The sequence below is a fragment of the Coturnix japonica genome, chromosome 7 (genome assembly GCF_054131305.1).
Source record: "Coturnix japonica strain WE chromosome 7, WE-NBRP24, whole genome shotgun sequence".
Classification (NCBI taxonomy): Eukaryota; Metazoa; Chordata; class Aves; order Galliformes; family Phasianidae; genus Coturnix; species Coturnix japonica.
In genome coordinates, this window is record NC_140669.1 from 31,013,611 (window position 1) to 31,039,869 (window position 26,259).

A 26,259-nucleotide genomic window follows, 5' to 3' on the forward strand; every position below is an offset into this window, starting at 1 on the left:
GCGAAGTTCATTAAAGACTTCATTAATTTTTCACCAATCTGTAACAGTCTTATCACTGCTGTTTTTATTAGCCGAGATATGATTAACTAGGTTTGACTTTTTTAATTCGGGGGCAAGTCATTTACCTGCCCTCTCACCACTGTCATAATAATTACATTTTATTATGTCAGATTTGAAATGATTCTCTTCTTATCTATCAGTTCCAGTGATTAGGAGCCTCTATTTCAGAGCGTTTGTACTGACATTTTCATCTCAACAGTTTATGTTCTTATTATCTGACCAAATCTTCATTTATTTTTTTTTTTCCTCTTTCTAGAAGGATCCTGTGTTTTGATACTTCAAGGCTAAAGAGCTAAGGCAATGTCGTATTAACCTGCAGCTCAACCACATACCCTGGATAGATGGATGTCAACCTCAGTTTCTGTTGGTATATGTCCGTCTGCCTTCCCAGAAGCTTGGTGGCTCTTTCTTGGAACCAGAAAAGAGAAAGCCCCACAGAGGTATGTTGCATATTAGCCTACAAGTCAGGGTGCTGATTCCAAGTGCTTTATAGAGTGCGTTTCTTAAATGGCTTTCTGTACTCTGGTAAATCTTCTCCACGCCCCTTTGCACCATCATCTGTGGTACGCTGTCAGTCATTTGCACTTGACTTCCAATCCCTGCCAGTGATGTGCAAAGCATTAGTGTTGTGTGAGGGCATGGCCCCGCTGAAAGCTTGGAAGATCACTTGCAGCATTATGTCCATGATGGGCTAGGGCCCAAGTGCCAGCCTAAGGGCCTGATTCCTTACAGCCAAATAAAAGGAAGGTATCAGCAAGTAAGGAAGTAGTTACAAGTTCATGTCTTGAATGAAAGACATGTCTGCCTGGAGGAGAGTGGTGCTTCTTTCTCTTTTGCTGACGTGTCTGTTTCTTGCTGGAAGAGAGCGGGGCCAAGAGTGTTGGTCTCTTTGCGCTGAGTCAGCAGACCTTTTCTTTGAATCTTAAAGCATTATCAGCTAAGTGGTTCTCACAGGAGCATTTCTGTATTGGGCTGGCAAGAAGCCTGGCATGCACTCTTGCTAAGGCTCCCGTATCTGTGTTATAGGATTACTTTCTGTTTCTTGGTGCATGTTTCATGTGGAGTTATTCTGCCTCACTTTAGTATATCAGATCTCATGGGCTGATAAGGATTGGGAAGAAGCTGAAAATAAAGTGATGTAAAGATATATCAGCCCTAGTGGTTGGCTGTGTTTCAATGCATAAGTCATTTACTGTTTTTCTAAATATGTATGATGTAAATAACAAATATAAGTAGGTATTTAAGGGCAGGAGTGGGAAGGGGAGTGGGAGTGAGATTGGGAGGAGAAAAACTGACATTTCTCTGGATTACTTCAAGTCAGACATGATTGATCTTGAGTCTATCTAGGAATGACAACATAAATTACAATTTTCATAGGAGAAATGAGTACAGTACCCTTTATCTCCTTTTTTATTTCTTTCAGAAATAGCATTTATAGTGTTTTTCTCTACTACTAATTAGTAGTAATTAGAGAAGAAACGAGGTCTGGGATCTTTCAGAAAGCCCTCGTTTATTTGGTAATTATGGTTGTAGTTCCACATTTTCTCATTGCATTTGTGTTCAACCTTGTTAAACTAAAGTAGCCATGTAAAAGGTATCAGGGCTAATTAGATGATCACTCCGAACCTTCTGTAACTGCAGTATTTGAAGCCTTTTGTACCAAAGGAATGTTTTGATGGAGAAAGCAGAGCAGTACTGCTTTTTAGGCACGTAGCCTGTTTGGAACTCTCAGGTGAGCTTGACAAACGTGTTTATTGTGTCCAGTACCTTAAGTGCAGTAGGTGTAATTCTCATTATTGTTGGCATTTTGACAAACAACGCATCAAAGGGCTTCTGGGATGTGCAGGTGACTCCGGTTCACATGGTTTCAGTGCTATGTTGCTTGCATTTACTTTAGTAAAGAGAACGTGTGCAGCAAGGCTAGGAAGAAAATTTTGCATACATTGGAACCTGCTTTGATGCAGGAGTGTGTTCTGACATTTAACTGAGTTTATTCACAGATATATCTTTAAATTTAAATGTTATTTAGCAGCAAAAGAGTGAAAGAATCTCAGTTAATGATATTTCTGATTTTCTGCAAGGTTTTCCTTTTCTCTTGACAGTTGGGCAACTATTAATACTATATACTATAACTAAGTTTTAATTCTCACAATTATTGCAAATACTACTATCCTCCTGCACAATGTATTTGATGCAAAGAGCTAGAAAGATGTGTGTCAGCATGGGAAATAAGCTTGCAATTCTGAGTTGAGGTCTCTTGATCATCCTCTCTAGGGACTGTATCCTGTAAAATGCAAAAGCTTCTAATGGATTCGTTATTTCCAGCAGATAAAATTAGACTTGTTCAGGTGTCAAAATTAAAATACCTTTATTCTATTTAGGTTTCTTGATTAATTATTTTACAACTATTGTTTCAGCCTTTGGGTGTTCTCTAAATTAGTAATTCTACCTCTAATCTCCAGATAGCTCCTAAAATGTAGGCTCTACACCAGCATCAGTTGGAATGGGAATAGGAGCTTGTTCACACAGAATTCAGAGCTTTGTATGCACAGCATAATTTCTCTTGCCTGTAACAAGTTGCAGGACTAGGATTCTTATCATATCCTTGGAAGTTTGAATTCAGAAAGGTGAAAAGAAACAGAAAAAATAATGACTTCCGGGAAACATGTTAGAGGAAAGAAGGAGGTGGGACTTTTGTCTATTATTTCATATTTGTTTTCCTCATAAATTGTAAGTAATACTGCAACATTTTTGTGGTAAATTCTTAATATATGAAATCAAAGAAAATCTGCCAGTCTGCAGTGGAAAACAAAGCAAACTGATCTTTGGATTTGAAAGATGATGGATAGTTTTGGGATCTCAGTACCTCCAAAGTTAGGTTTTAAAGGCTTTTTATTAGCCTTTCATTTTATTAGCCTGCTCAGAACCCAGAGGTCTGGAGGGAGCTTCCTGTGATGTCTGTCCGTTGTCAAAGATGTTCTCCAAAGCTCAGAACAGAGATGTTATCATCCTTACTGAGTTGGCAACGTGGCCTGTTGTTCTCTTCCTGAGTTATGTTTACAGCTCTGCATCATTCCTGCCACTGTGCAGACATAGTTTACCTTAACCAGCAACCTTTGCAGAGTCTGAATCTGTAGCAGCTGACTGGGCGTAGGTAAAGATCACTTCTGATGCATTGGACTGTGTGCCTGCTGCTGTGCTTCCAATTGCTCCAAATGCCCTCTTCCCACTCTAACCCTTTAAAAAAATATGCCTCCCTGTCATTGTGCAAATCTGTAGCTTGGTAATTCTTGCCCATTTTCTTCAAGCAAATAGGGTGCTGATGGAGATTTGAATGACCTGAACGAGTCTTGCAGGTTTTTCCATGGTCATGCGGTGATCAATTATTCCAGCCTTACAGCGATCTTGCATGCAGAATGGCAGTCTGCCAGATTGTGTGCTGATTTCCCTCAGCCATGCACACACTGACAAAAATCCCTTAGGGAATATCAGAAGCTGGCAAACCCTTTTGGAGCAAGATACGTAAAGTCTGATCTTAGTGAAAGCAGCTGGTACATTGTTCACGCTAGCAACAGTAATGCATTGTCTTTTTTCTGTGAGCACTTCTCTTCATCCTCATGAAATATTCGCTTAGCCTTCTTCTGTAGCCTTATGAATGTTTTAAACTGTCTTCTACCAGCAGTACTGCTCTTACTTATTATTTTCCCTAAGATCTGTTCTCAGTTTATGTGCTGCTCATTTGTCAGATGCCTTACTGTATACAATCCTCTACAGTTCAGCTAAGCCTTCTTCAGTTTGAAGAGACATAAGCCTTGTGCATGTAAGACTCATTCAAGACTAGGCTGTGAATCTAGGTGTGGTAAAGGAAGGAAACAAAGCTGCATCTATGCCACATGCATGTGTATATTTTCTCAGTGTTTTCCTTGTCACCCATGTTTCAAAGTACTTCTGTGCTGGGATGTGAGTGCAGAACAGCAAAGAGCCCTGTGGAATTGAAGCAGATAGCTGCTCCCTAGTAAGTACCAATGTGTGAGTGTACACAATAAAATGTAGAATGTAGAGTCAACTTCTATTACGTGCTAGTGTCCATACTTGGGTTCCACTGATGCAAAGGTGGTGTATCTTAGTTTTACTCTTTCTACAGAATTCTGTCTTGCTCAGCATTACAGCCCATTCTCATTGTTCATTAAGAGCAGTAGGTGGCAATGTGTTTTATTAGACTGTCTCACACTGGAGGATCTTCAAAGTTACTTACAGTATACAGCACCCAAGAGAGACTATAGAAATATATTGAAGAGGAATCTTTTCAACCATCATGGAAGTGTATATTCTCTAATACAGAGTGCAAAATATATAAAACAAAGCATGGTAGTATGCAGAATGATTTCCAATAATATGAAAAATAAAACTGTATGTGCTAGAAGTTTATCTGATCAAGGATTTTTATGCATTCATGTAAAGGCAGTAACTTAAGTCATGTTGTCATCAAACTAACATTTTCAATACAGACAAGTAATTTGCACAGTGATGTTCTCAGAAAATTCTAATCACTGAAATTCATTTAGGATGGGATAGATGGTGTGAACACGCCGCTTTAATTCAATTTCAGTATAGTACATTGTCTGACCTAGGATGGCAGTTCTGTTGCTGTTACTCACATAAACACTTGTGTTATCACACTTGCTTTTTGTGTAGTTCAACCAGTTGTTACAGGTAGAAGCATTTGGTTTCTCTTCATGTGTAGGGATAAGAGCAGCTTACATGTTTCTGCTGGAAGTATCTAGAGATTAGTAGCCCTAGTAGCTCATTAAAATGGAGTTAACAGCAGAGAAGTATTCAGGCCAGTAAAAGATGTTTTAGTACTTCTGTAATGTGTTTTCTGCGGGGTACTTTTGATGGAAATACTTGCCCATAGGATTGAATATGCTGTATATTCTCTCAGATTTAGATTATTCTGTTTCTTATTTTTATATATGTTTTTTATGTATTTTTCAAAATAAAAGTATATGCACATTGTTTACATCTGAAGACTTACTATTCTCTGCTTGTATATTGTTTTGGATGATATTCTTTGTAATTCAGAAATAAGTACATAAGCTGGAATTTTTAGTTATTATTATTTCTTACTCTGTAGTGTAGAGCTCAAGCACCATCTATTTCAAATGACATTGTTGTTTGTTCTTTTTCTAATCACTGATTTTTCAGGAAGGTGTGAACTGTAAGAGACAGGTAGAAGGTTTTGCTCCTCAATGTCTGAAGGAGTATTGTGTTGTCATTGCCAACCTGGTGTCTTACTTTTTGTTATAAGTGGCAGAGAGAAGTAGAGCTTGGATTTATGTACTGTTTGGATAGCAGTCAGATAAGGTATGTGACAAGAGAGAGTCTTTTCTCTAAAATTCCATTCTAATGGGTTCAGTCAGTAAAACCCTCAGGCTTTGACCATTTCAGGCTTACTAATTTATGAAATGAATACAGAAGGATGGCAGCTAGGTGAGAATGGAAGAAATAAGTCTGTCCCACACTGTGGAAGGTAAGCAGGATATGCAGCACTGATGTCTGGTGTTGTTTGGAAGGGGCAGCAAAACTTAGTTCTGCAGACACGATAACAGCTGGGTGGCCAGCAGGCCTAGAGGAGCTCTGATGCTGAGCTAGCAAAGCACCTGGGCTGTGCGTTTGGGGGGAATGGGCAGCACAAGAGGAGTGGAGGTGCTCAAGGGAGAGCAATTCTTTTCCTCCTGGCTCTGTTACCATTTAGAATCCGGGCTGTGTTTCTTCTCCCATCTCTATACTGTTTATATGGCTCTTCTGTTTTCTTTATTTAGGGTTGAAAAGATTATGTGGGTTTCCCATAAGAGCTGCAAATTCTACATTCTTTCTATAAAGAGTGCTTTTCTATTTTTTTTTTTTATTTTTTTATTTTTAAAATTTTTTTTGCATTAGAGACAATGAACATAAACTGGGGTTTTGGATTTGTTGGGGGCCTAGGAAGGCTGTTTGCTTTTAATTGACAAGAAACAAATACTGATGTTACTTGTGATAGATATCTGCAAAATACTGAGAGATTTTAAGTACTATATATGTTAGCAAGACTGTCTCTGATTTCAACTCATTACAAAAATAGGTTGCAGTCATTTATATGCACTGTGCAGTACAGACATGTTACCAGCTAGAGCATTAGTTGTTCAACAGCGAGTAAAAGTGAGTGAAAGTGTATCAATTTTCACTGTCACAGTATTGCAGAAATACAAAGAGCATATAAATAAAAAAAGCTATTCTTTTTTACTTCTCATTCACTTATATTTCAGCATTAGGTACTGTGCAGGCTTAGTGGAACCTTAACTTCTCTTAAATAAAACCAATGAGAAAACTCTGAACAGAAGTCAAGATTACAAGACCCTTTTTAGGCTGCTGAACTAATGCAACTGCCAGATATTTTGAAGAGGATTTTGCATGTTGCACAGGGATGTGTCTGACTTAACTCGAATCCTGTAGTCATGAAATATTCATGTTATGCAGAAACTTGTCTGAATATGAATGTCATCAAAATCTGGTGCATTCAAATCATGGCTATCCAAATAAATGTTATTCTTGTATTCCAAAACTCAAGTCCAGACGCATCTAATCTTAGTTCAGTTCTAAATTTCACAGCTGAGATCTCTTCTGTTTCCAGTGCAAGCTGTTAGTGGATCAGTCTCAAATCTGCAAGAAAATTGTATGATGTTTTTAAGTAAACATTAGTCCTGTCTGTGATACTACCCAGTGCTGCTTCTTTTGAGAATCTTCCTTTAAGTGTGAATAAAAAAAAAAAATACTTTTAAAATTGTCCTAACGAATCAAACTGCTGTTCTGACTGTGCTATGTTTGTGTAATCAATCTGTTGCATTACGTTCAAGCTTTCTTGGTTTTGTTTGAAGTACGTTGCTCCTGTTGTAACTCTACACAGATGCATATACAAAAAATAATGCGTGAAACTGAGCAGGGATGTAATATGTTTGCATATCGTAGGTATTTGCTGTTGTATTTCCACAGCTGTTTTCTTTGTGTTTTAATGTACTGTCTGAAGCCCCTGAGCAATCTCAAACAGCCAGCAATTAGAGCTCTGTAGAAAATGTTTCCATTTCCCTGAAGTATGGAATTTCCCTTAATATTGCTTATGTTAGCTTAGTGGGTGGTTTTCTTTTGGTGTGTTTTTAGAGTTAGACATCCAAACAACAATGTTCCTTCTATCTGTAATTAACAAAGTGACTCGTGGAAAGAAAGTGGTGGCAACAGAAATGTAATTTTCTATCTATATTTACCAAGTGTGGAAGCTAGGGCCCAATTTCAGTTCAAGGCAGTAGGAATGAAAAGCTGTAGAAGCTGTAAACTCTTCCACTCGATCCCTGCTTTAAGCAGCCTTTGCCTTCCCTGCCTGCATGGCTGCCCACCTCTGCTTCCATCCTTGCAAACATCCTTTAACCTTCTGCATAGGTTCATGGCCACCTCCCCATGGCACCCACAGGACCCTGAGACCCAATTGCCTCTGCTCAGCTCCAGATCTTTCTCTGTTCTTATCTCTTGTCTTTTCATGTGACTGGACATAATTTGTCTCCATAGGAGCAATGTCAGTGTAGTCCATGTTCTTAACCATTACTTAATTGCCGAATGTGTGGCAGCACAGCCTCTTCCTTTTTGGCACTGGCCAACAATGTCAACTCCGGAAAAAAAAAAAAAAGAAAGAAAAAAAAGAAAAAAAAAAGACAAGGTTCCATTTTTCCATTACTGAAGGTTAAATGCGAAGGCCAAAAAGTAGAAAAAATCTAGGATAAGTTCTGAATTTCAGCATCACACAAAGATGTGGCTAGATGGGAAATGAAGCTCAACACAGGAAGTTCAGTTCCTTGGCTTTCTTCTAATGTAGCTTACTACAGACTTCAGCCATTGAAAATAAACAGTTTCCTTTGAAAGCAAGCTTTTAAGCAGGCTAAAAGGGAGGGGCAGAAGATTATTCCATCTATATAGCAGAATGTGGATTTAAATTAAACCAAGTGACAAGCTGCATATATTTCTTAAACTCGTGACGTTTCTTTAACAACATTTGTACTGCAGTTGGATAAATCATGGTAAGCAATGTGCTACCACTAAGTTACTCCATGATTAATGCAGAATAACTGCTTTTCCGAGCACCTCACACTACTCTTAAGAAGCTGGAAGTAGCTGCTTACTCTTCATTATACAGTTATCAGGTTCTTATCCTTTTATGCACCTTAATCTAGCTTTAGGCCTTTCTCCATCTGTAGCTGTGCCTCAAATTGAGTTTACTTAAGAAGTGAATCATGCACTTGTCGGTGACAAATCTGACAGCCTCATTTGTCTGGTTTTCAAACAGCTGGCCATGCAAACAACTGCATTATCAGGCACAATACCAGAATTACAATACCACTATTTGTCTGTCAGAATCTGGATTCATATGCTTCATTTCTTCCTTGAGTGGTACCACAATGCCATATGATAAAGCTGTTTTGACCAGTGCTTTAGTTTTGCTGATATTAGTTTGATAATATACCATAACTAATTTAGTAAGCATTGCCATGTATTTATGGAATAACAAAATCTCCTGGTCATCTGCAAGTATGACTGACGCTGCCTAATGCTTGTCAGTGTATCACCAACCTTTATTTCTCAGGAGACTTAAGTCTTTTAGTGTGCAGCTCAAAATAAGATATTTAGGCCTCAAAAGGTTTCTAGAAAGGTGTTTGTTGGTTTTGGGTTTTTTTCCTTAAAAACTTTTAAAAGCAATGTTGAAAAACAGGGATGGTACTTTCTGGTAGCATCCATGTGTCAATAACTGCCAATGGCAGCTTCTTTGACCAAACATGGGGTGTAAGTTGTGCTTCAGTATTTTCTGAATATCGTCTGGCTGATCATTTTAATTCCACGGGGCTTTCTTGGACAAGATAAATGTACGGAGATGCAAGAAACTGAGGAATGGTCCAGGCACTGAGATTTTCAAACATACTCATTCTTATGATTGTAATGGTAATATTAATACAATATTAATAGACATACTGCCCTTCTAGTTGAAGTACGTTGATTTTTAAATAAAGATCAATGTATGTAAAGTACTTTTCAGATTTGGTATGTGACAGTACTGTGGTCCATCTTAATTTAATTTACTTGAAGAATACTTCAGCTCAGAACTAGTGTATATTTACTTCAGCCATGTAAGTGAGGTTATCTCAATATAACTAAAAGCTGAACTTAGACGCATTAAGAAAAGTATTAAAAATAAAGTTGAACTAGGGCATTATTTGGTTTTATTTCATACCACTGTAGTATTTTGGCATCTGAGAGAACTCAAGCATGATCATTAAGCACACAGATACTACTGAGTATCTGTGGTTCCAGAAGATCAGAAAAAAGTAATCTTCAGTGTTAAAGAAAGTTTGCATAGGCTAATAGTTTGTATGGGATTTTTTTGTGGTAGAAACACCGAGCAAAGTGAGCATCTAGATATGTTATTGCTATGGATAGATCAACAGTAAAAATTCCATTATCAGAGGCAGTGGTTTTGTGGTAGATGATCAGTGTCTTATATCATAATTATCTGTATTAATGTTGTCATTTCATTCACTAATGCTGTCTAAAACCTGTTTTTATTAGGAGATCAAGTGGGTTTGGTTTGGGAGTAATAAATGTACTATATGCTCTGTATATATAAATGCTGCTTTTTCCTCCTTAAGTGTAAAATATGTTTTTTCCCCAGTAACTACTTTGTAGGAGGAAGGGAGGGGAGGGGGAACCAACAAAAAAGCCATGTGACTACTTTACTCTAAGGCAAAGTTGCTAGGCAATTGCTTTTTATTTTAATATTCCTTCAGATAAAACTTTCATCTACATTTGCTAGAGGCAGAAGCAATTCTGCAGTGGAATCACTGTTGGAAAACTTTGAGAATGATTTTTCTTCCACATAAAAAAAAAATAAATAAATTTAAAAAAATGGGTTTTTATGTAAAAGAGGAAGAACTCTAGTGAAGCATGATTTCCTTTTGTCATTTCATGATCAAAATACCATTCTTTTTATTTTATTTTATTTTATTTTATTTTATTTTTGTTCATTTTGAAGGTTTATAAATTAACTCAACATCATGTAACCAAATTTTCTATTGGTTACAAGTACAGCCTTTGCTAAATGAAATTGATTTGAACCATATTAAAGAATTTGAATGGAAAGAGAGCTGGCTGTAGAAAATTAACACAAACACAGCTAAGTCACTAAGACAAGTACTTCTTATAGCTGACATTTTATCCTAGAAGTATGTGACCTCTGTGTTCACATGAGAAATGTGCTGTCTAGAGATCTTTTTTGTTGCATCTAAATGTGCAAACTGTACTGTCTGCTAGAATATCACCTTCTTTCTCAAGTGTGCTAGAAGCCTGTCCTTTCTTATCAGAGTCTAATTTGGCAACACTGATGCACGCACATGCCTTCCAGGATTGATTGTTGCAATACATTATTGCTAGGAATTAAGCCATTTGCCTTGAGACATCTCCAGCCCACTCACTTGGCAGCCAGAGCCGCCAGCTCCCCGCTGTCCACTTTCTGCCCTACTCTCTGGCCTGGCTCCCTGTAGAATGCAGAATCCATTCCAGCAGTGATAATTCCTTAAGGGCATGGGCTGCCTAATCACAAGTCATCACTGGAGCTGGCACTGCTCAGTGCCTGTGTTGGATATGCCTGGAAATGGCTGTTCCCTTACATACAGCCGTGCTCTTCGTATTTTGGAAGCTAGCTCCTGATTCCTTTGTACACTCAAACGACCCTCTGTGATAATTAGCATTCGCACAGAATGAGGAATAGCCCAAGCTCTCTTCTTCTAAACTCTATTTGCTGAAATAAATGAGGCATTTCAAGTTATTCATTAATCATTATATGCGAATGGAGTTATCTTAAAATAGTATCTTATTGAGGTTCAGTAAAGTCTGAGCAACTGCTGTTATTCTAATGGACTGTGTCATCTGAGGCTCATAAGACAGAGGGATGGACCAGAACTCTGACAACAGCTAGTAGCAGATGTCTTAACAGAGTTGCCAAACTGAGTTAGCCTGCAAGAACAATTTCCTTAAAAGCCCTTTGCGTTTCTTTGCAGTCTTTTTCTTAGGAACATCCAAAACGGGTTCCTTGTGTGCTTGTGTTTAATAGACTTTGGATATATTGTGTAGTAAACTGTTAGGTACAAATAAAAGAGTGTGCGAGAGCGTGAAATTACATTAGTACTGTAAAAACTGAATAGAGGTTTTTCCTGCTCCACAGCAAGTCAGAGATCTAAACTTCAGTTTGCTTTGGTCTTTGTAGTCTATGTATGTTCAGCGTTCTAAGGAACAGACCATCTTCCAACTTACTCCTAAGAAGAAGTAGCAGAGGGTATAATGATCCAGCTTAAACACAGAGTTGAGCCATGCTGAAGCTAGAGTAAGTGTAAGCATTTTTGGCTGATGCAGAAAACCCCATTGTGTTAAGAACTGAGTAAGACTTTCTGTTGTCACTAAGTCACTGATGTTTATACTTGCTGTGTACTAAATATTCTCTATATGCCTTTTGCTGAAAATAGGAACATAAGGTGGCTGGATGAGGTTATACCAAAAGTAATTTATCCTTTGTCTTTGAAGACCAAAAAATGTAGGAATATGCTATATGCATATGCACAAGTGTTTCCCTGCCTGTATTTCATCTGCCTTTCTGGGGAATTCTGAGATTAGTCTAGTTTTGGCAAATATTTTTCACTTTGAGTTAGCTTTCTTGAGATGCAGGCCTCAAAAGCACCTTCCTTCTGTTTGCCTTTCATGACATTTTCTGAGCTTGAAGTCAACTTTCTCATACAGGTGTCATAGCACCAAGTTTTGAGTCATAATGTTCAGCTCATAACTCTTCATTTCATGCAACGCTTCTGTGCATCTGTTTGTTCATACTGAATTTCACCTGCAATTTTATTTGCCCCAACCTTTAATCTTCTAAGTTCCTTTTCTTTCTGGCTTTTTTTATTAATAATCAGTCTCAGAAGAGATAGGAAGTATTGTATGCTTACTGAAAATAAAAATAAGTACCATTAAGTAAGTGGAGGAAATGAAGTGTCTTTGCATGAAGTTAATGCCAAAGTACAAAGAACAGTATTTGATTTACTCTGAAGTGGAGAGCATAGTTTAGAGTGTAACAAATTGCCCCAGTTTCAATAGGTGTAAATGTGACCGGGTTTGTTTGGACCAACTTCTTTTTAAGTACCAGAGGGAACAGTTAAGTCAGAATCTGGTAGGAGAGTTTCTGATTAGGTGATAAGTACTAGAAATTCAGTGAATACCCTGAGCTGTTTTACCCACTCCTCAGCTGTTGGGTTTGCCCCCAGACCCATGGAGATGTTTCCCTTTTGAATTTTCATTGCATGAAGGAAATTAATGCTAGTATTTTAAACTTAGCCTTTTAATGTCCTGATCAATTACAGAAAAGCAGTAAAGGACAAAGTAATCTTAATGTGTGTATGGAGACTTTAACTGGTAATACATGGCAAAAAATGATTCTTTGCGAATGCAGTCACTCAAGATAAATCCCTGCCACAAAGCATGGACAAACATAGTCTTAGGAGTATTGTATGCTTTACTTTGTGTAATTGGCATTTCATGCAGTGAGTGTTTTAAATTGCTAGCCGAGAAGTGTTGCAGTGGCTCCAGTCTCCTCAGCTACTTAAATATAGTAGTTTCTGTATCAACAGGTGAGTTTTCTTCATTGACAGGACAAGTATTACAGCTCACAAGCAGTTTCAAGGTCTCTCCAGCAGTTTGTCTGGATATTAGTGATTGCTGAGCCAACTGTTAAGCATCCTCCTGTCAAGGTCTAGTGCAGCTTATTTCCAAATCAGTCTACATAGGGGGATAACCAGAGGTGAGGCCGAACTTGAGCTTGAAGGGCAGGGTCGCAGTCACAGGCATTTCATCTTTTTTTCCTCAGTAGCTGACATGGAAAAGAAAGAAGTGTGGGCTGTTGACAGTAGTGGAAATACACAAAAGAAAAGGTGAAAAATTTCAAGGGTAACTGTAAAGTTAGCTGGAAGAAATGGAAGTACATTTAAAAGCATTAAAATGTGTGCTTATCTGGTTGGGTGGGTTTTGTACTGAATGCTGGACAGAATTTCCTTGTTCTTTGTGAAATTTGAAGTAATTTATTATGTTATCATCTATATTGTTAGCGCTAGAAGCAGGATTGAATCTATAAATCCACATTAGTAATGAATGTCCGGAAGAAGTTTGAAAGCTATAATAAGAAGTAAAGCAGACAAAGAAGTAGCAGTGTGAATGACAACTTCACTAAATCATGAGGCTTCACCTTAGACCAGAATTATATGTTAGTGGAATAAAATTGCCAGTAATGATCTTGGTCACTGACATTTAATTATACATTTTGTTATGTAAAGTTCCTATTGTAAAGGTTTTAATTAGTAACACATACAGTGTCTCTTTTCTAACTTTTATGCACCTGTTCTTAATTACCATTGCCATAGTATTGAAATTAATACTGAAAAATGCTTAGTTACTTTGCATTCTGCATAGCACGCTCTACTCGATTAGAATTACAACAGCTTCAATGAGCTCTGCTGACAGTGGATATTCATCTGCCCTGCTGTTCTGTACCATATGGTTATTTGCTGAAGATCACTGTTAACATTACTCTTTGTTCTAAACTCAGGTCAAACCATACCTTCCTGTAAATCCAAGTTTCATGGTGAAGGAAGAAATTATCTGAATGTGAATTTAGTCAGCCTTTCTAAACCATTTCAAAATCACCCTCTTTTTTGTTTTCTGCTGTTCTGCTCTTTAGTATACTTGATAGCTGGGCAGTCCTCTAAAGATGCAGAAAGCTCAGTTTTTATAAAATTTAAATGGAAATGAGTCATACGCTTTCTCATGTAATTAGTGAAAATTTTCATTGATATACATCAACAATTATATTTAACACTGTTCTGCCACATGTAAGCAATCCTTAAAATAGTAGCCGTTGAAGTTGCAACAAATAATCTGTGAGGTTACGGAGCTCTGACTTAAAATTTAATGGAACCAACAACAAACAAAGGATTAGAATGAGAACTCCTCTGTATTTTTTCTCAAGCTCTATCTATATTTTTGTTGTGAAACTGTGTAGCCCACTGAGATTTCAAACAGACAGTTACTTAAAGCTATACATTAAAGCTAGGAGTGGTTTGTGGTAAGTTAAACCTCAGTGGGTACTTGTAGGAAGGCAGATGTGGCTTTCTAGATGGTGTCTGATTCCTCAGCTGTTAGGGAGATACTACCTATGCTTCAGGCAAAATGTGGCTTAAGGTACTTTTCTAGATACAACACCTATTCTCGTTTAGTTTTACACATATGTGAGTCAGACCGACCGCAGTCTTTTCCTTTCTATCTTCTCTGGTTATCCTCCCAGTTAGTCAAGCTACAGATTTATAGCACTGGCTGGTATATGATGAATGGTCATGTAATTCTCCAGACTGATCCTCAGCACACTCATATTCTAAGCTAAAAGATTTTGACTTTCTTGCATATCGTTGACATGTGCTTTGTAGTTTATGCATTTCCATGTGTCTCTCAGAATTCTCAGTATTCATGTTCCCAGTGGGAGCAAAAATACGGTGAGGTAATATTCTATTGATACTGGGAATTATTAGCAATAACCTACACAACATTTTAACACAAATTAGCTTATATTTTTTATAAGCACAGAAATTTGTTTATTTCCAATTATGATTTACAGAAGTATCTTCATGCTAAACTATAGCATCTTTTTTACACAAGAATGGATTTCTCTTACATTCTCTCAAGCAAACTGAAGTTTTTCTGTGGTTGCTCTCAACATTTGTTGGTATCTCCAGGTAGAATTACAGAATTAGAATTATATAATCATAGAATCACCAAGGTTGGAAAAGACCTAAAAGATCATCCAGTCCAACCGTTCACCAATAGCTCCCACTAAACCATGTCTGTCAACATAACATCCAAATGTTCCTTGAATACCCTCATAGTTGGTGATTCCACCACCGCCCTGGGCAGTCCATTCCAGTGCCTGATCACCCTTTCTGAGAAGTAGTATTTCATAACTCCCAGCCTGAATCTCCCCTGCTGCCGCTTGAAACCATTCCCTCTATAGTCCTATTGCTAATGAGACTAGAGAAGAGGCCAACCCCCAGCTCACTACAATCTCCCTTCAGGAAATTACACAGAGCAAAAATGTCTCCCCTCAGCCTCCTCTTTTCCAGCCTGAACGTTCCCAGCTCCTTCAGCCTCTCCTCATATGGCCTGTGCTCCAGACCCCTCACCAGCTTTGTTGCCCTCCTTTGAACACACTCCAGGGTCTCAATGTCTTTCTTGCAGGGAGGGGACCAAAACTGGATGCAATACTCGAGGTGTGGCCTCACTACTGCTGAGTACAGGGGGGCAATGATGCCACAATTTTTCCCCGTGGAATTCAAAAGTTGAAAAAGGAAGAAACTACAGTCATAGCAATCCAGCAGGAGGAACATTTCTGTCAAAAAGTGACTTATGTTGCAGATTCTCAAAGAGCTTTAAGAACTAAAGCAGTTATCTCAATTTCAGGGTAGCCAGTATTTGGATCTGAACACTGTGCCACAGACTCAGCTACGCACAAAACCAACCTACTACAGCCAGGGTTTGTTCCTAGTGTGAATGTTGGCTGACAACCCAAAAGTGTGCATCTAAAGTGTTTAAATTATTATTTTGTGTAGTTCTTTAATATTTGTATTTAAAATAATTATTCAAATAAGCAACCCTGACAGATCAGTAGGAAAATCTCCAGACTGCAGAAATGTCTGCAGTATGTTTACTTTGTCAATATATTAAGTTATGAAGGTAATTACAGATTATCTTCACAGGGAAGTACTGCAGACCATCACAAAATAATTGTTACACGTAGTCACAGAATCTACTTAATTCCCTTGTCCAAAATTAGCTCTTGTGGTTTTAGGGCTTGGTTTTAATGCTCGTGGAAGAAAGAGAAGCAACAAACGTTGTGTTTGCACTGTACAAGCATTCCTGCTTTTATCTTCCAGTCCCCTAGTGAGTTGTGATTTCTATTTCTCCACTTTTTTCTGAGTGAACTGCTAGTTTCAGTAGAATTTTTTTGACGTGGACAAATTATGTATTGCTTTCTCTTTCTGTAATGAATCCCAGCTTACTGATGCAGTACAAGGCTTTTGTCTAATTTGGGGTCAATCACTGAAACTCTACTATTGTAAAGTAACTGGAATTGTTCATTAATCTTCCAATCCTGTAGTTTTATCTTTTATGTAATAGAATTGATTTCTTTATCTGAGCTTGTGAAGGCCTGCAGAGTGCATTTTTCTTGATTCATGGCTCAGGATAACTAATAATGAAGAAGCTATGGAAGCTACAGATTTTAGACCACTAGAAATTGCTGTTTTAGGTGCAGAAGAATGTTATTTACTCATAGGAGGACTGCATATTGCACAATAACTAGATGGCATATGAAAATGAGAGTAGTCTTCACTAAAATCGATGCTTAAGTTTTAAGAAATAAGATCCTTCAGGAATATAAGCATTTCTGCAGATTTTAGTGTATTTATTCCATGCCAAAGAGCTTCAAATCAGTTTATAGGTGACAATAAATCTCTTTTGTTGCAAGACAGATACTTTTATTTTTTATTTTTTATTTTTTTTACTTATATACTGTGCTTGAATCAGCTGCAAAAATTAGAAGAGTCCTTGAGTTGAACTATTGAGTAATTTGTAGCTTATTTTTCAAGTACCAGCTGGATCAGGACCAGACAGCCTTTCTGCCGTAGTCCTGCCTATTTTCAGGCCAGATTACTATCTGAAGCAATTACTATCCAAGAAGCAATGAAAATCTGCTGAATATCCTGTTGGGTTGGTTAATTTGTTAGTTTGTTTTCCAACTTCACAGTTAGTGATCCTTCAAATCCTTCTCCAAATCAGTCGAGAGTCTTCTGAAAGTAATTTTAAGCCTAGCGGTAGCAGTACCTAATGTTACTTTGAGTCATTACAAAAAGGAGACAAGACTTCGTTCTCTTCTGTTTAACTGAAGTTCTGCAGTAGTCATCTGTCTAGAAATCAGCAGTTGAGAAGCTATGTTGTTTCCCATTTCTTTCCAGTGTAGTCTGGGAGTGTTCTTAAAATGCCGTTGACCTACCCCATTGGCTTTGCAGGAAAAAATGCAAATAGTTAAAGCCTGTAGTTTAATTAATGTTCCAGACCTGTAGTCCAGTTCAACATGACTACTCATTGACTAAGGTGACACTTGGTTCTTTCTCTTTCCACAGTGAAGATACTCCAGGCTGTGCTAATATGCTGTGGATGGAAAGGAGAAATAAGCTGAGTATACTACACTTATCCCTTGATCAGCAACATAATTTTATTAATAGCCATTTTTCCTCCTGTCAGATGCCAATTGATCCTATTTTCAGAACTGTCTGCATTAATAATGAGGCCATGCATCTAGATATTACTATTAGCAGGGCATAAGCTCTGCTAAAGTACAAGTTAACAGTTACTGTCTGTGCAAAGACTGCTGCTGACAAATGCTCAGAAGTAACAAAGGAGGTGGAATGTAGTCTCTCTTACCATTGTTGTCTTTAAAGCAAAGCAGCTGGAAACAAACCCATTCCACCAGGGGAAGGTCTTGATCTACTCCAACAAGTTGTCCAGAAGCACGAGCAGGGAACTATAGAGAAAACTGATTTTATGTTCTGTAGTTGCTTATTTGAATTAAATATTTTGAGTTGTCTCAATTTTCTTATTACAGTGGGATCTACTATCTTTTTGTGGTGGTGGTTGTTGTTGCTGTAAGCCAGTGGTGTGCTTAGATGCAGCTTGATAGATCTGTTAAAATTCCGCTGCGTGCAGAAGACCTGAACAAGGCCAGACTGTCATAAGTAGTGGCACCTCACCTTGCATCTCACCTTCATTTCCTACACTACTAAATGACTTTCAAATGGTGGTAGAATTGATTGCAGTCTAGTGTCCCCACAGGGCAAGGAGGGTAAATAGTGAATGCAACAGTAACTCATTCACTTCTACAAAGTTCTTCAAAAAACTCATTTTTTGGTCATTTCTGCAGGGGTGCTTCAGGAGTGCTTGTGAACAGAAGAACAGATCAGTTGAGAAAATGTAAGCACAGTACTTCTTATTTGCTTGATCCACTTAATGGAATCTCTGACAGAAGAAGGTATTAAGTATCATTATTGGGGGATAAAGTTAAAAGCCTTTTTTCTACATATGTCTGGATTAAAAGTGAAGGTAAACCCAAATACCAGTGCAAGGTAAAGTGCTGCATAATAGAAGAAAGTCAGTGAGTTACAGCAGTTGTCTAAAAACCTTAGTAGTTCAGTGGATCACTTTTATGTAGATGTTAATAATTATAACATAAATAAGACATGTGGAATAATGTAAAATAGCCCATCATATAGTATTCAACATGTTTAAATTATTTCCATCGTGTTGCAATTGCTGGAGTTTAATAGAGAAATATAGGACGCATAAGGGAAGTAATTGAGATAAAAGAGCACGGTGAATTGGTATAATCCTGCAGAAAGTGATGAGCCACAGTTATTAATTTCAACCATTTTAAACTTACATAAAACAAGCTCTGCTTCTCTTGTGTCAGTGAATGGCTGTGTTAAAGCAAATAGTCCATACTCATAATGTAATTTCCTTAGTTCATAAATCTGGAAGGTTTGTTAAACATCATTTGGCTCTTCTGCAGTGCTGTGCTGCTTGTCCTTGAGTGTTTCATCCAGTTGTTATGTTAGATGGAGATGTCTTGAAGCCCTGTAGAATATCTCTGTGCTTTGAAGTGTCTGTCCTGAATGATGTAGACATGCCATCAACCTGTCTCATTGCTAAGGGCGTTCATGAATCTCAGGTGAAATAAGCCAATTCTCTTTTGTGTCTCCATAATACTAAAACCTCTTCTCCTTTGCTATCCCTTGAGTTATCCCATGAGTCTTCTGCCCTTTTGAGTGGCGTTTTCAGATGGAGGTAAAGAAAATTGATTGTCTATCAAGAGAATACTAAGACAAAAAAACAAGAAAGAGGAGAAAAGAATTCAGAAAGGTACAATAGCAGCCATGCTTCTACTTTTCTGTTAGAAATAGGGAAGAGGTTTTGCGTAAGCAAAATAGTTACCACTGTAAGAAGTGAGTTAAGAGAAAAGATTAAGAAGTCCAGCAAGCACATCAACCTGCTGTTTCCAGGAGGAAAAGTTATATAAGAGAAGTATGGGAACAGTCTCTGCTTATGCCTTAAGGAGTGTGGGATAGTGTTTTGGAATCAGTTTGTGATTAATAAGGAAATCTACAAAGCAAAATGCTTGTATAGTACAATATCTAGCAAAACCCTTTTTAAGCTCCTTTCTGTGAGCTCTCCTGCTCTTCCATGTTAGTGACTTTTCTAAAAAGCTCCACCAAAACTCTTTGACTTTATTGCACTACTGCTTTGTGAGTAGTTACCTGGTCTTGAAATTGTCTAAACTATGTAGGTGACCTAATTTCACACACACCCGCACTGTCCGGCAATTAGTTCTTCTCTTCCCAGAACAATCTTCCCTCTGCTAGTTGCACACGTTTCTTCCACAGCTTTTTCCTCGCTCCGTCTTCTTTATTCCCAGAGGGTTGCAGGTCTTCAGCCATACTGCTCCGAAGAGCAGAAGGAGAACAAAGCTTGAGCTTTTGTGTCTTTTGCTTGTGGGCTGAGGGGAGAAATAAAACAATGCAGGTATTGTGAGATGCTTCAATGCTTTAATGAATGGAATTGCACAGTGAATGAAACACTCTGAAAGAGAGAAGGGAACATTTTTTTCAAACGTTTGTACGTTCAGATGTGTAATTAAGAATTTGTGTAGACATAAGAGGAACTAAGACTGGATGAAACTGAAAATACATGTCCGGAATGTGAATTTTTGCATTCAAGAGGATAATTAATAGGGATAATTTGAGAAAGATGAGGAGAAAATAATGGCTTGAAAATTTCACTAAGTAGAGCCTTATGATTTCCTGAAGTCCTTCAGTACAATATTTAACATATGCTGCAAGCTGCTCATTTTCAGAATCTGGGGAAAACTGGAGGTTTGTGCCTGTGTAACTGTCTCACCTGTGTATCTGAATATAAGGAAAATACATATAAAGCTGGGAGAAGGAATTATTCTTGGGACCATCGTGACTGTTTTCCTGCCAATTGAGGAACGTGCAGATTATCAGTCTGGGTATTTTAGTTATGGGATGGTGTCAGGGAATCCACGAGCCCTGTTGTTCTAGCTGCTTTTTAAAGCTGCCTAGGTCAGCATAAAACTTTCTGTGAAAGAGCAGTGTCTGCTTCCTGTCCCTCTATACACACACCCTTCTTCAGGCTCCTCACGGGAGACACGGTGTCATTCCTGATGGGGGGAAGGAGCAGTGTCAGGTGTCTGCTGTGTGTCTCCTCTAAGAAATCATATCAGAGCTGAGTTATTTCACAAACACCGAAATCTGTCTGTTGAGCTTTCATCTCTTGGTAGAGACCAGTTCCTAGGATTCATTAGTAAAATTAAAACTTGAAATATACTTTATATTAAATTAATAGAGTCAGAATTAAAAAAAAAACAAAAACAATGCATTACAGTTTCTTGAATGAGCTATTTCAAGCTTGAGAGCATTTTCAGACTTGCATTTCAGACACAGAAAGTCCAAATTGTAAGTTTTCATATTAAAAAAAATAAACACAGAAGAAGAATTCATAATGTCAGTCATTGAAGTATTCATATAAAAATTAAAAAGGAACCTCAGGCTTTTATGATATAAATATGTATACGTTTCCTTTGAAGTCTGATCCTATATACACGGGCATCAAATACTGGATCTCTTCTGGAGGAAACTAGTCTCTGAAATGGGTTTTGTTACCTGACTCTCCAAGTAATGAAGCTTTTGTGAGGACCTTGGTATTGGCATGTGTTTACAGCAGGCTCTATGGGTTACCACAGTATTACTCGGTGCTGTGTATCGTCATTAATGTTCAGATGTCTTTAGAAAGAGATATGCGGAAATGCTGTCATTTCAGTACCTGGCTGTAGAATGCATACATTAACTATATCTTTTTTGAGGTACTTGTGCTAAGTAGGAAAATCCACCCAAATCTTTTTTCTGTTTATCCATAACATTAACACATCAAAATTTATTATTCAAAACAAAATGTCATAAAAACACAGACTTACAGCATTTGCATAATTCAGACAAGAAATTTCATGTCAACTACTGCCAGTTTTATTGGCACTTTGTTTAAAGATCCGCTCCTGTATTTGCTTCACTGAGCTCTAATAACATTTGTCTTTCTTCCTCAATTGAAATTCTGTTAGTATGGCAAACACTAGAAGAGAAATCTTCTGGGTGATGTATGAGAATGATTTATGAGGAACTTGATACAGCATCGTTTAACAATACTGAATTCTGGAACCTTAGTCTTGACCTTCATTAACCAGATAAATACTTCCAATTGTTTGTTGGTTTGTTTGTGTTGTTGTTTGTTGTGTTTTTAAGGTGAATTTCATGTGCTAAAGGTTATCAAAGAATAAAAAAAAAAAAAAAAAGGAACTTGGTTTAAAGAAAGAAAGATACTAAATGTATTACCAAAATGAAGGTAAAAGCCAGAGAGTGATACAAGGCGTACCACGAATGTGGCATGACAAGCAGTTCCCTTAAGGTATAACCCAGGTGTGGCATAACAGGCAGTTGCACAGCAGTCATGACACCAGCAATGTTGCAGTACTTTCCTTAAGGTCTCTTGCCCTGAAGGAGAGAGGCATCAGGCAGATCAGTTCACTGTTCTGCTAGGTGTGCCCTATGGAGCCTGGACTTGGATTTGGGTGATAAAATCTTCTTACTTTATACAAGGACCGTGGCAGTAGTGTGGTTGAGATGGTGCTCATTCATGAATGCTTTTGAGACGCAATCTAGAGAATATATGTGCAGCTGGAGTACTTTTGTACAGATAAAACAAATTGAGTGCAGCTATGGTCCACTGTGTTCCTATGGTAAAGGTTGGCTTCCTCCTCCTAGAGAAACGTGCATCTTGGTGAAGTGTGGTGATACTACTGGTTATGGAAGTTACAATTGGAGATTGTCAGAGTCTTGGGGGGCAGGGGAATAGCTAAAAGATGGAATGCCACCAAGCAGGGCAAGTGTGTGCGTGCCAAGGTTTCCCTCTTACTGTAGGACAAAAACACCTATTATCGTTGTCTGTGCTCACAATCTGTGCTTTTGTTAGGACTTTGGGCAGAAAGTACATATATGGCTGCAAATTCAGAACAGCCTTTTTCTTCTTTCTGGGGGGTAACAGAGGTCTGATGAGACTGGCAATTTATTCCTTGGCAGTGACATATTTGCATGCTCCCGTATCTTTGCTGTATTTGGTTGTTTTCCTGCTATTAAAAGAAAGAGGATTCAAAATTGTTGAGAGTAGAGCACAAATGGAACCAAGCACTATATGCTACTGTTGACTTGTACTCTAAGGGCACCCAGCAGACCTGGTTATGGAGAAGGTCCTCGTTGTGTTCAGTCACTATTCTGCTTATGAATACTAAAGTACAAGCATCTAAATATTGCCATATCTGCACGACATTGTGATCTCGTATAAAATTCTATTCCACATTAATTTTCTATTAAAGTGTCTGTTCATGCATTTTGTGCAGATTGTGTAGAAAGAAGCTTAGACTAAAACATCTGCAGTAAGACAAGATCACATAAACATTATTTCTTGCAGAAGGTTCTGCCCATAAACTGTGCTGAAGTCTGTGGAAACAGGCAGCATCAGCACAATCCTACCCTTGCATTTACCTTTTATTATCAAAATGAAGAACAAAAAAACCCACAACAAACATAAGGGGAAAAGTCAAATTCCTGGCACATAATCAGCGTGCTCAGAAAGAAACTGACACACCTCTGAAAATTATGTCCCCAAACTGTAAATCTGTTCGATAAACTACATTAAATATCACTGCTGAGTATCTGTTTATGTACCTAAATTCCCAGTAAGCCATATGGAAAATTACTTTCTAATATAGAATCACCAGAGCTTTTTGATAGCAAAAACCCCCCATGCGTGCTAAACTGCTCTAGAGTATTCATGTAGTCAGCAATCTGCAATTTTCAGACCTTAATGGATACTGTACATGCTTAAGAAATATCACTATTTAAGCAGCAGAAATGTGTTCCATTGCCCCACAATACAAGCAATGGCATAAAGTGTCTTCAGATTAAAAGACAGTATAAATTACCCTTATAGTTGAGTTTAACCTGGACGGTTGGTATCTATACTCAAGCATTTTCTCCCCAGTCATGCCCACTAGGCTCTTATGGCATGTTGCTCAGCATCAGACATGTTTCAACTCTACGGATACTTTTATGCGCTCTAATCTGCTTATAAAATATAATAAAGATGCAGCTTGCCATCAGCACACAAAAAGCTTTTGTCAGCGAACATGCTAATTGCAGAAGTACGTGCTCCAAGACCTTCCGTGTTAGTTCCTGTAATGGACTGAGTATGCTTAATGTTTTCTCATTACATCATTTTGGATGTGAGAAGGAAAGCAAGTCCTAGCACAGAGTTTAGGCACTGGGGGCTGCAGGTTGTAAAATCTCGCATAACAGTGGAAAAATTTCCCAAACAAGAGTCATTTTTAAACAGGAAAAATGCTTTGACTTGATTATCTGTTAAAACACTTCACGCGTTCCCCTTGGAAGTCAGTGCAGCATTTGGATTCCCCTCTAACCTAGTATTATTTTGTTAATAAAAATCTAGAGTGATTTGTAGCCTTATATTTGATCTTTCTAGTTCAGCATCCTCAGTGGAAAATAAGCAGAAGAGTTATATGTTTGTGCTTTTAGATGCCTAGGAGGATTTCTCCTTTTTCTATGATCCGCCAAGCCAAAGTAGGATTCAATTAATAAAACATACTCCTCCTAACTGCAACTCCCATTGGTCTACTAAGTCAGAATACCAGAGCCACTGGTGTAAATGCAGACATGTCAAAACTTGAATGTCTGGTAAAAAGTAATTCATTTGCATGTATAATTTTAACCTAAATAAACAAATTTTGTAGGGGCAAGTTCATAAGATGTTTCAAAGCAGAGTGTGAGGAAAAAAAACTATCCTAGCTGCTGTTGCTGCAGAAGAGCAAATGGAGAAAAAGCAACAATTACCAAAGAGAGGAAATGTGAGGGAAGAAAGCTTATTTTCAAACCTTGATACTTGGCTTTGAGTACCAGCTTAAACTGGGGGTTAAGCAATGTTAGCTGCTGCTGAATTCTAAGTAACAGAACTAAATAACAGAAATCTCTGGGTGATGGGGCAGCCCTTGGGAGAGGAGCAAACACAGCTCTACGATGCTCAGCCCTGCTGCATGTAGTGTCCAGGCTGCTGCCAGAGGATCCTGATATACACAGGCACCAGCACGTAGAACAACAAGGCACAAGCACCGCGTCTTCAGCAGTTAGGAAGAACTGTGAGAAAAAACTTAGGGCTAAAAACTGCCTGGAGCCTAAACATTGGGTATGACTTCACTTTTTAGACTGAAAGGAAGGTAGGAAGTCCTATTATGTATAAGGAAGGGAAAAAGTCTTTGTGGCTCACTGGTGAAGTCTGAATTGGAAAGTACTAATTTAACACGAGGATAGTACGTGGAATGATAGCATCTCTTCATATGAATGCATAAATTAAAATGCATTTCACATTCTTAAGGAAACCTTTCTGTTGGTTATAAAGAAATTATCAGAATCCAAAACCTCTGAGTAATTCATTGTAATTGGATTCATAGATTATCACTGAACACTTGTGTCAAATGAGGAAAATCACATCTCCAGAGGTACTGAGCTTAAAATGAAACTGCAGCAAGTCATTCTCAAAGACTGTTCTGTTCTTGGCAGCTCTTCTGAGAGCACAATGACTGATCTCTGTGCACATAAAAGAAGAGCCTGCACCTAAGGCCTTCAATAAATTAAAGGTTTGGCTATTCCAAGAGGGTGTGAAGTATATGAGGAAAATCTAGATTTAAAATAAAATGCTAGATATTAATTCTCTGTACAGTACATCTGCTTAGTATGGGGGGAGATGAGTGAAATCCACTGTGTATCTAAATGAGTCCAGCCTTAAGATATAGACAAAATGTAATTGAGTTTCATGGGATTCGGTGGCATAGGTATCTGGCCAAAACAACTTTTGTGAGAGTGGTCATTTGCATTATAGTTATGTATTTCATGAGACTTCGTGCTTTAACTGTTAGGTAGCATCAGCATCAAATTCCGTTCTTTACCAGTTGGTCTTATTTTGGTCTTTTTTGCTTCTAATTTCTCTTCCTTTGTATCCCTCTCTCAAACTGCTTGTCCTTATCTACACCCAGGTATTTATTTCAGTTTCTGTTTGCATATTGCAGTTCACTCATATTCCTGTTCCTTTCCATCATCATCAGAAAAAAAAAGATACTGAGAATGTGGCATTAGCACATTAATTTTGCAGTTTTTCTTGCATTACTAAACCTATTTTAGCTAGAAGTTTGACATGAGAAATAATTTGCTGGTTTGTTAATACACCCTTAAAGTATGTATTGCTACTGAAAAGAGAACAGAGATCTTTGGAGTCCTAACTTGACAAACCCTTTTCTTCTTCCTTCTTACTTTTTTAATATACAACTAGAAGAGCCCTTGTTCCAGTTACAAATACAGTGTATTCTTTCAGAGGTATCTGTGTCAATCCATCAGAGAGGAATCTGCTAGAACCATTCTGGGCAGGCTTTCTCTCATTCCCCATCTTTTCTTTGGAGAGGCAGCCAGCTACTTTCCCAGTTCAAGTTAGTAAAGATATCAGTACTCCTGCAGCTAAATGGTAGTTCTTTTACAAAACTGCAATGCCTGTTTTATATATCAGTTAAATTTCATTTCTGTGGTATTGTCCTCTGCATTAACTTGTGTTGCAGTGAGCCACGTTATATTGAAAACTCTACCAGTGCACTCTTTACAGAGGATGCAGAAGATACAGAAGGTGCTGGTTATCAGACATTAATTTATTGTGAAATCAAAGAAGAAATTGATTCACTTGAGTCTCAAGGGTTTAAAACAGGCCCTTTTGAGAATGAGTGAAATTCTATGATGTTTTAAACGAGCA

At 37.9% G+C, this 26,259-nt stretch overlaps 1 protein-coding gene across 3 annotated transcripts in view; it reads left to right on the forward strand.

Annotated features, from left to right (window-relative positions):
• Positions 1-321: 321 nt before the first annotated feature.
• SLC39A10 (solute carrier family 39 member 10) overlaps positions 322-26,259 on the forward strand; it is a 116,639-nt gene continuing 90,701 nt past the window's right edge. For all 3 annotated transcript variants that reach the window (XR_014948129.1, XM_085552837.1, XM_085552838.1), the window contains exon 1: positions 322-500. Coding sequence is in view for 2 of the 3 variants with exons in the window: in XM_085552837.1 (XP_085408963.1) it covers positions 402-500 (99 nt within the window). In the remaining variant the exon portion in view is untranslated. The remainder of the gene's footprint in view (positions 501-26,259) is intronic.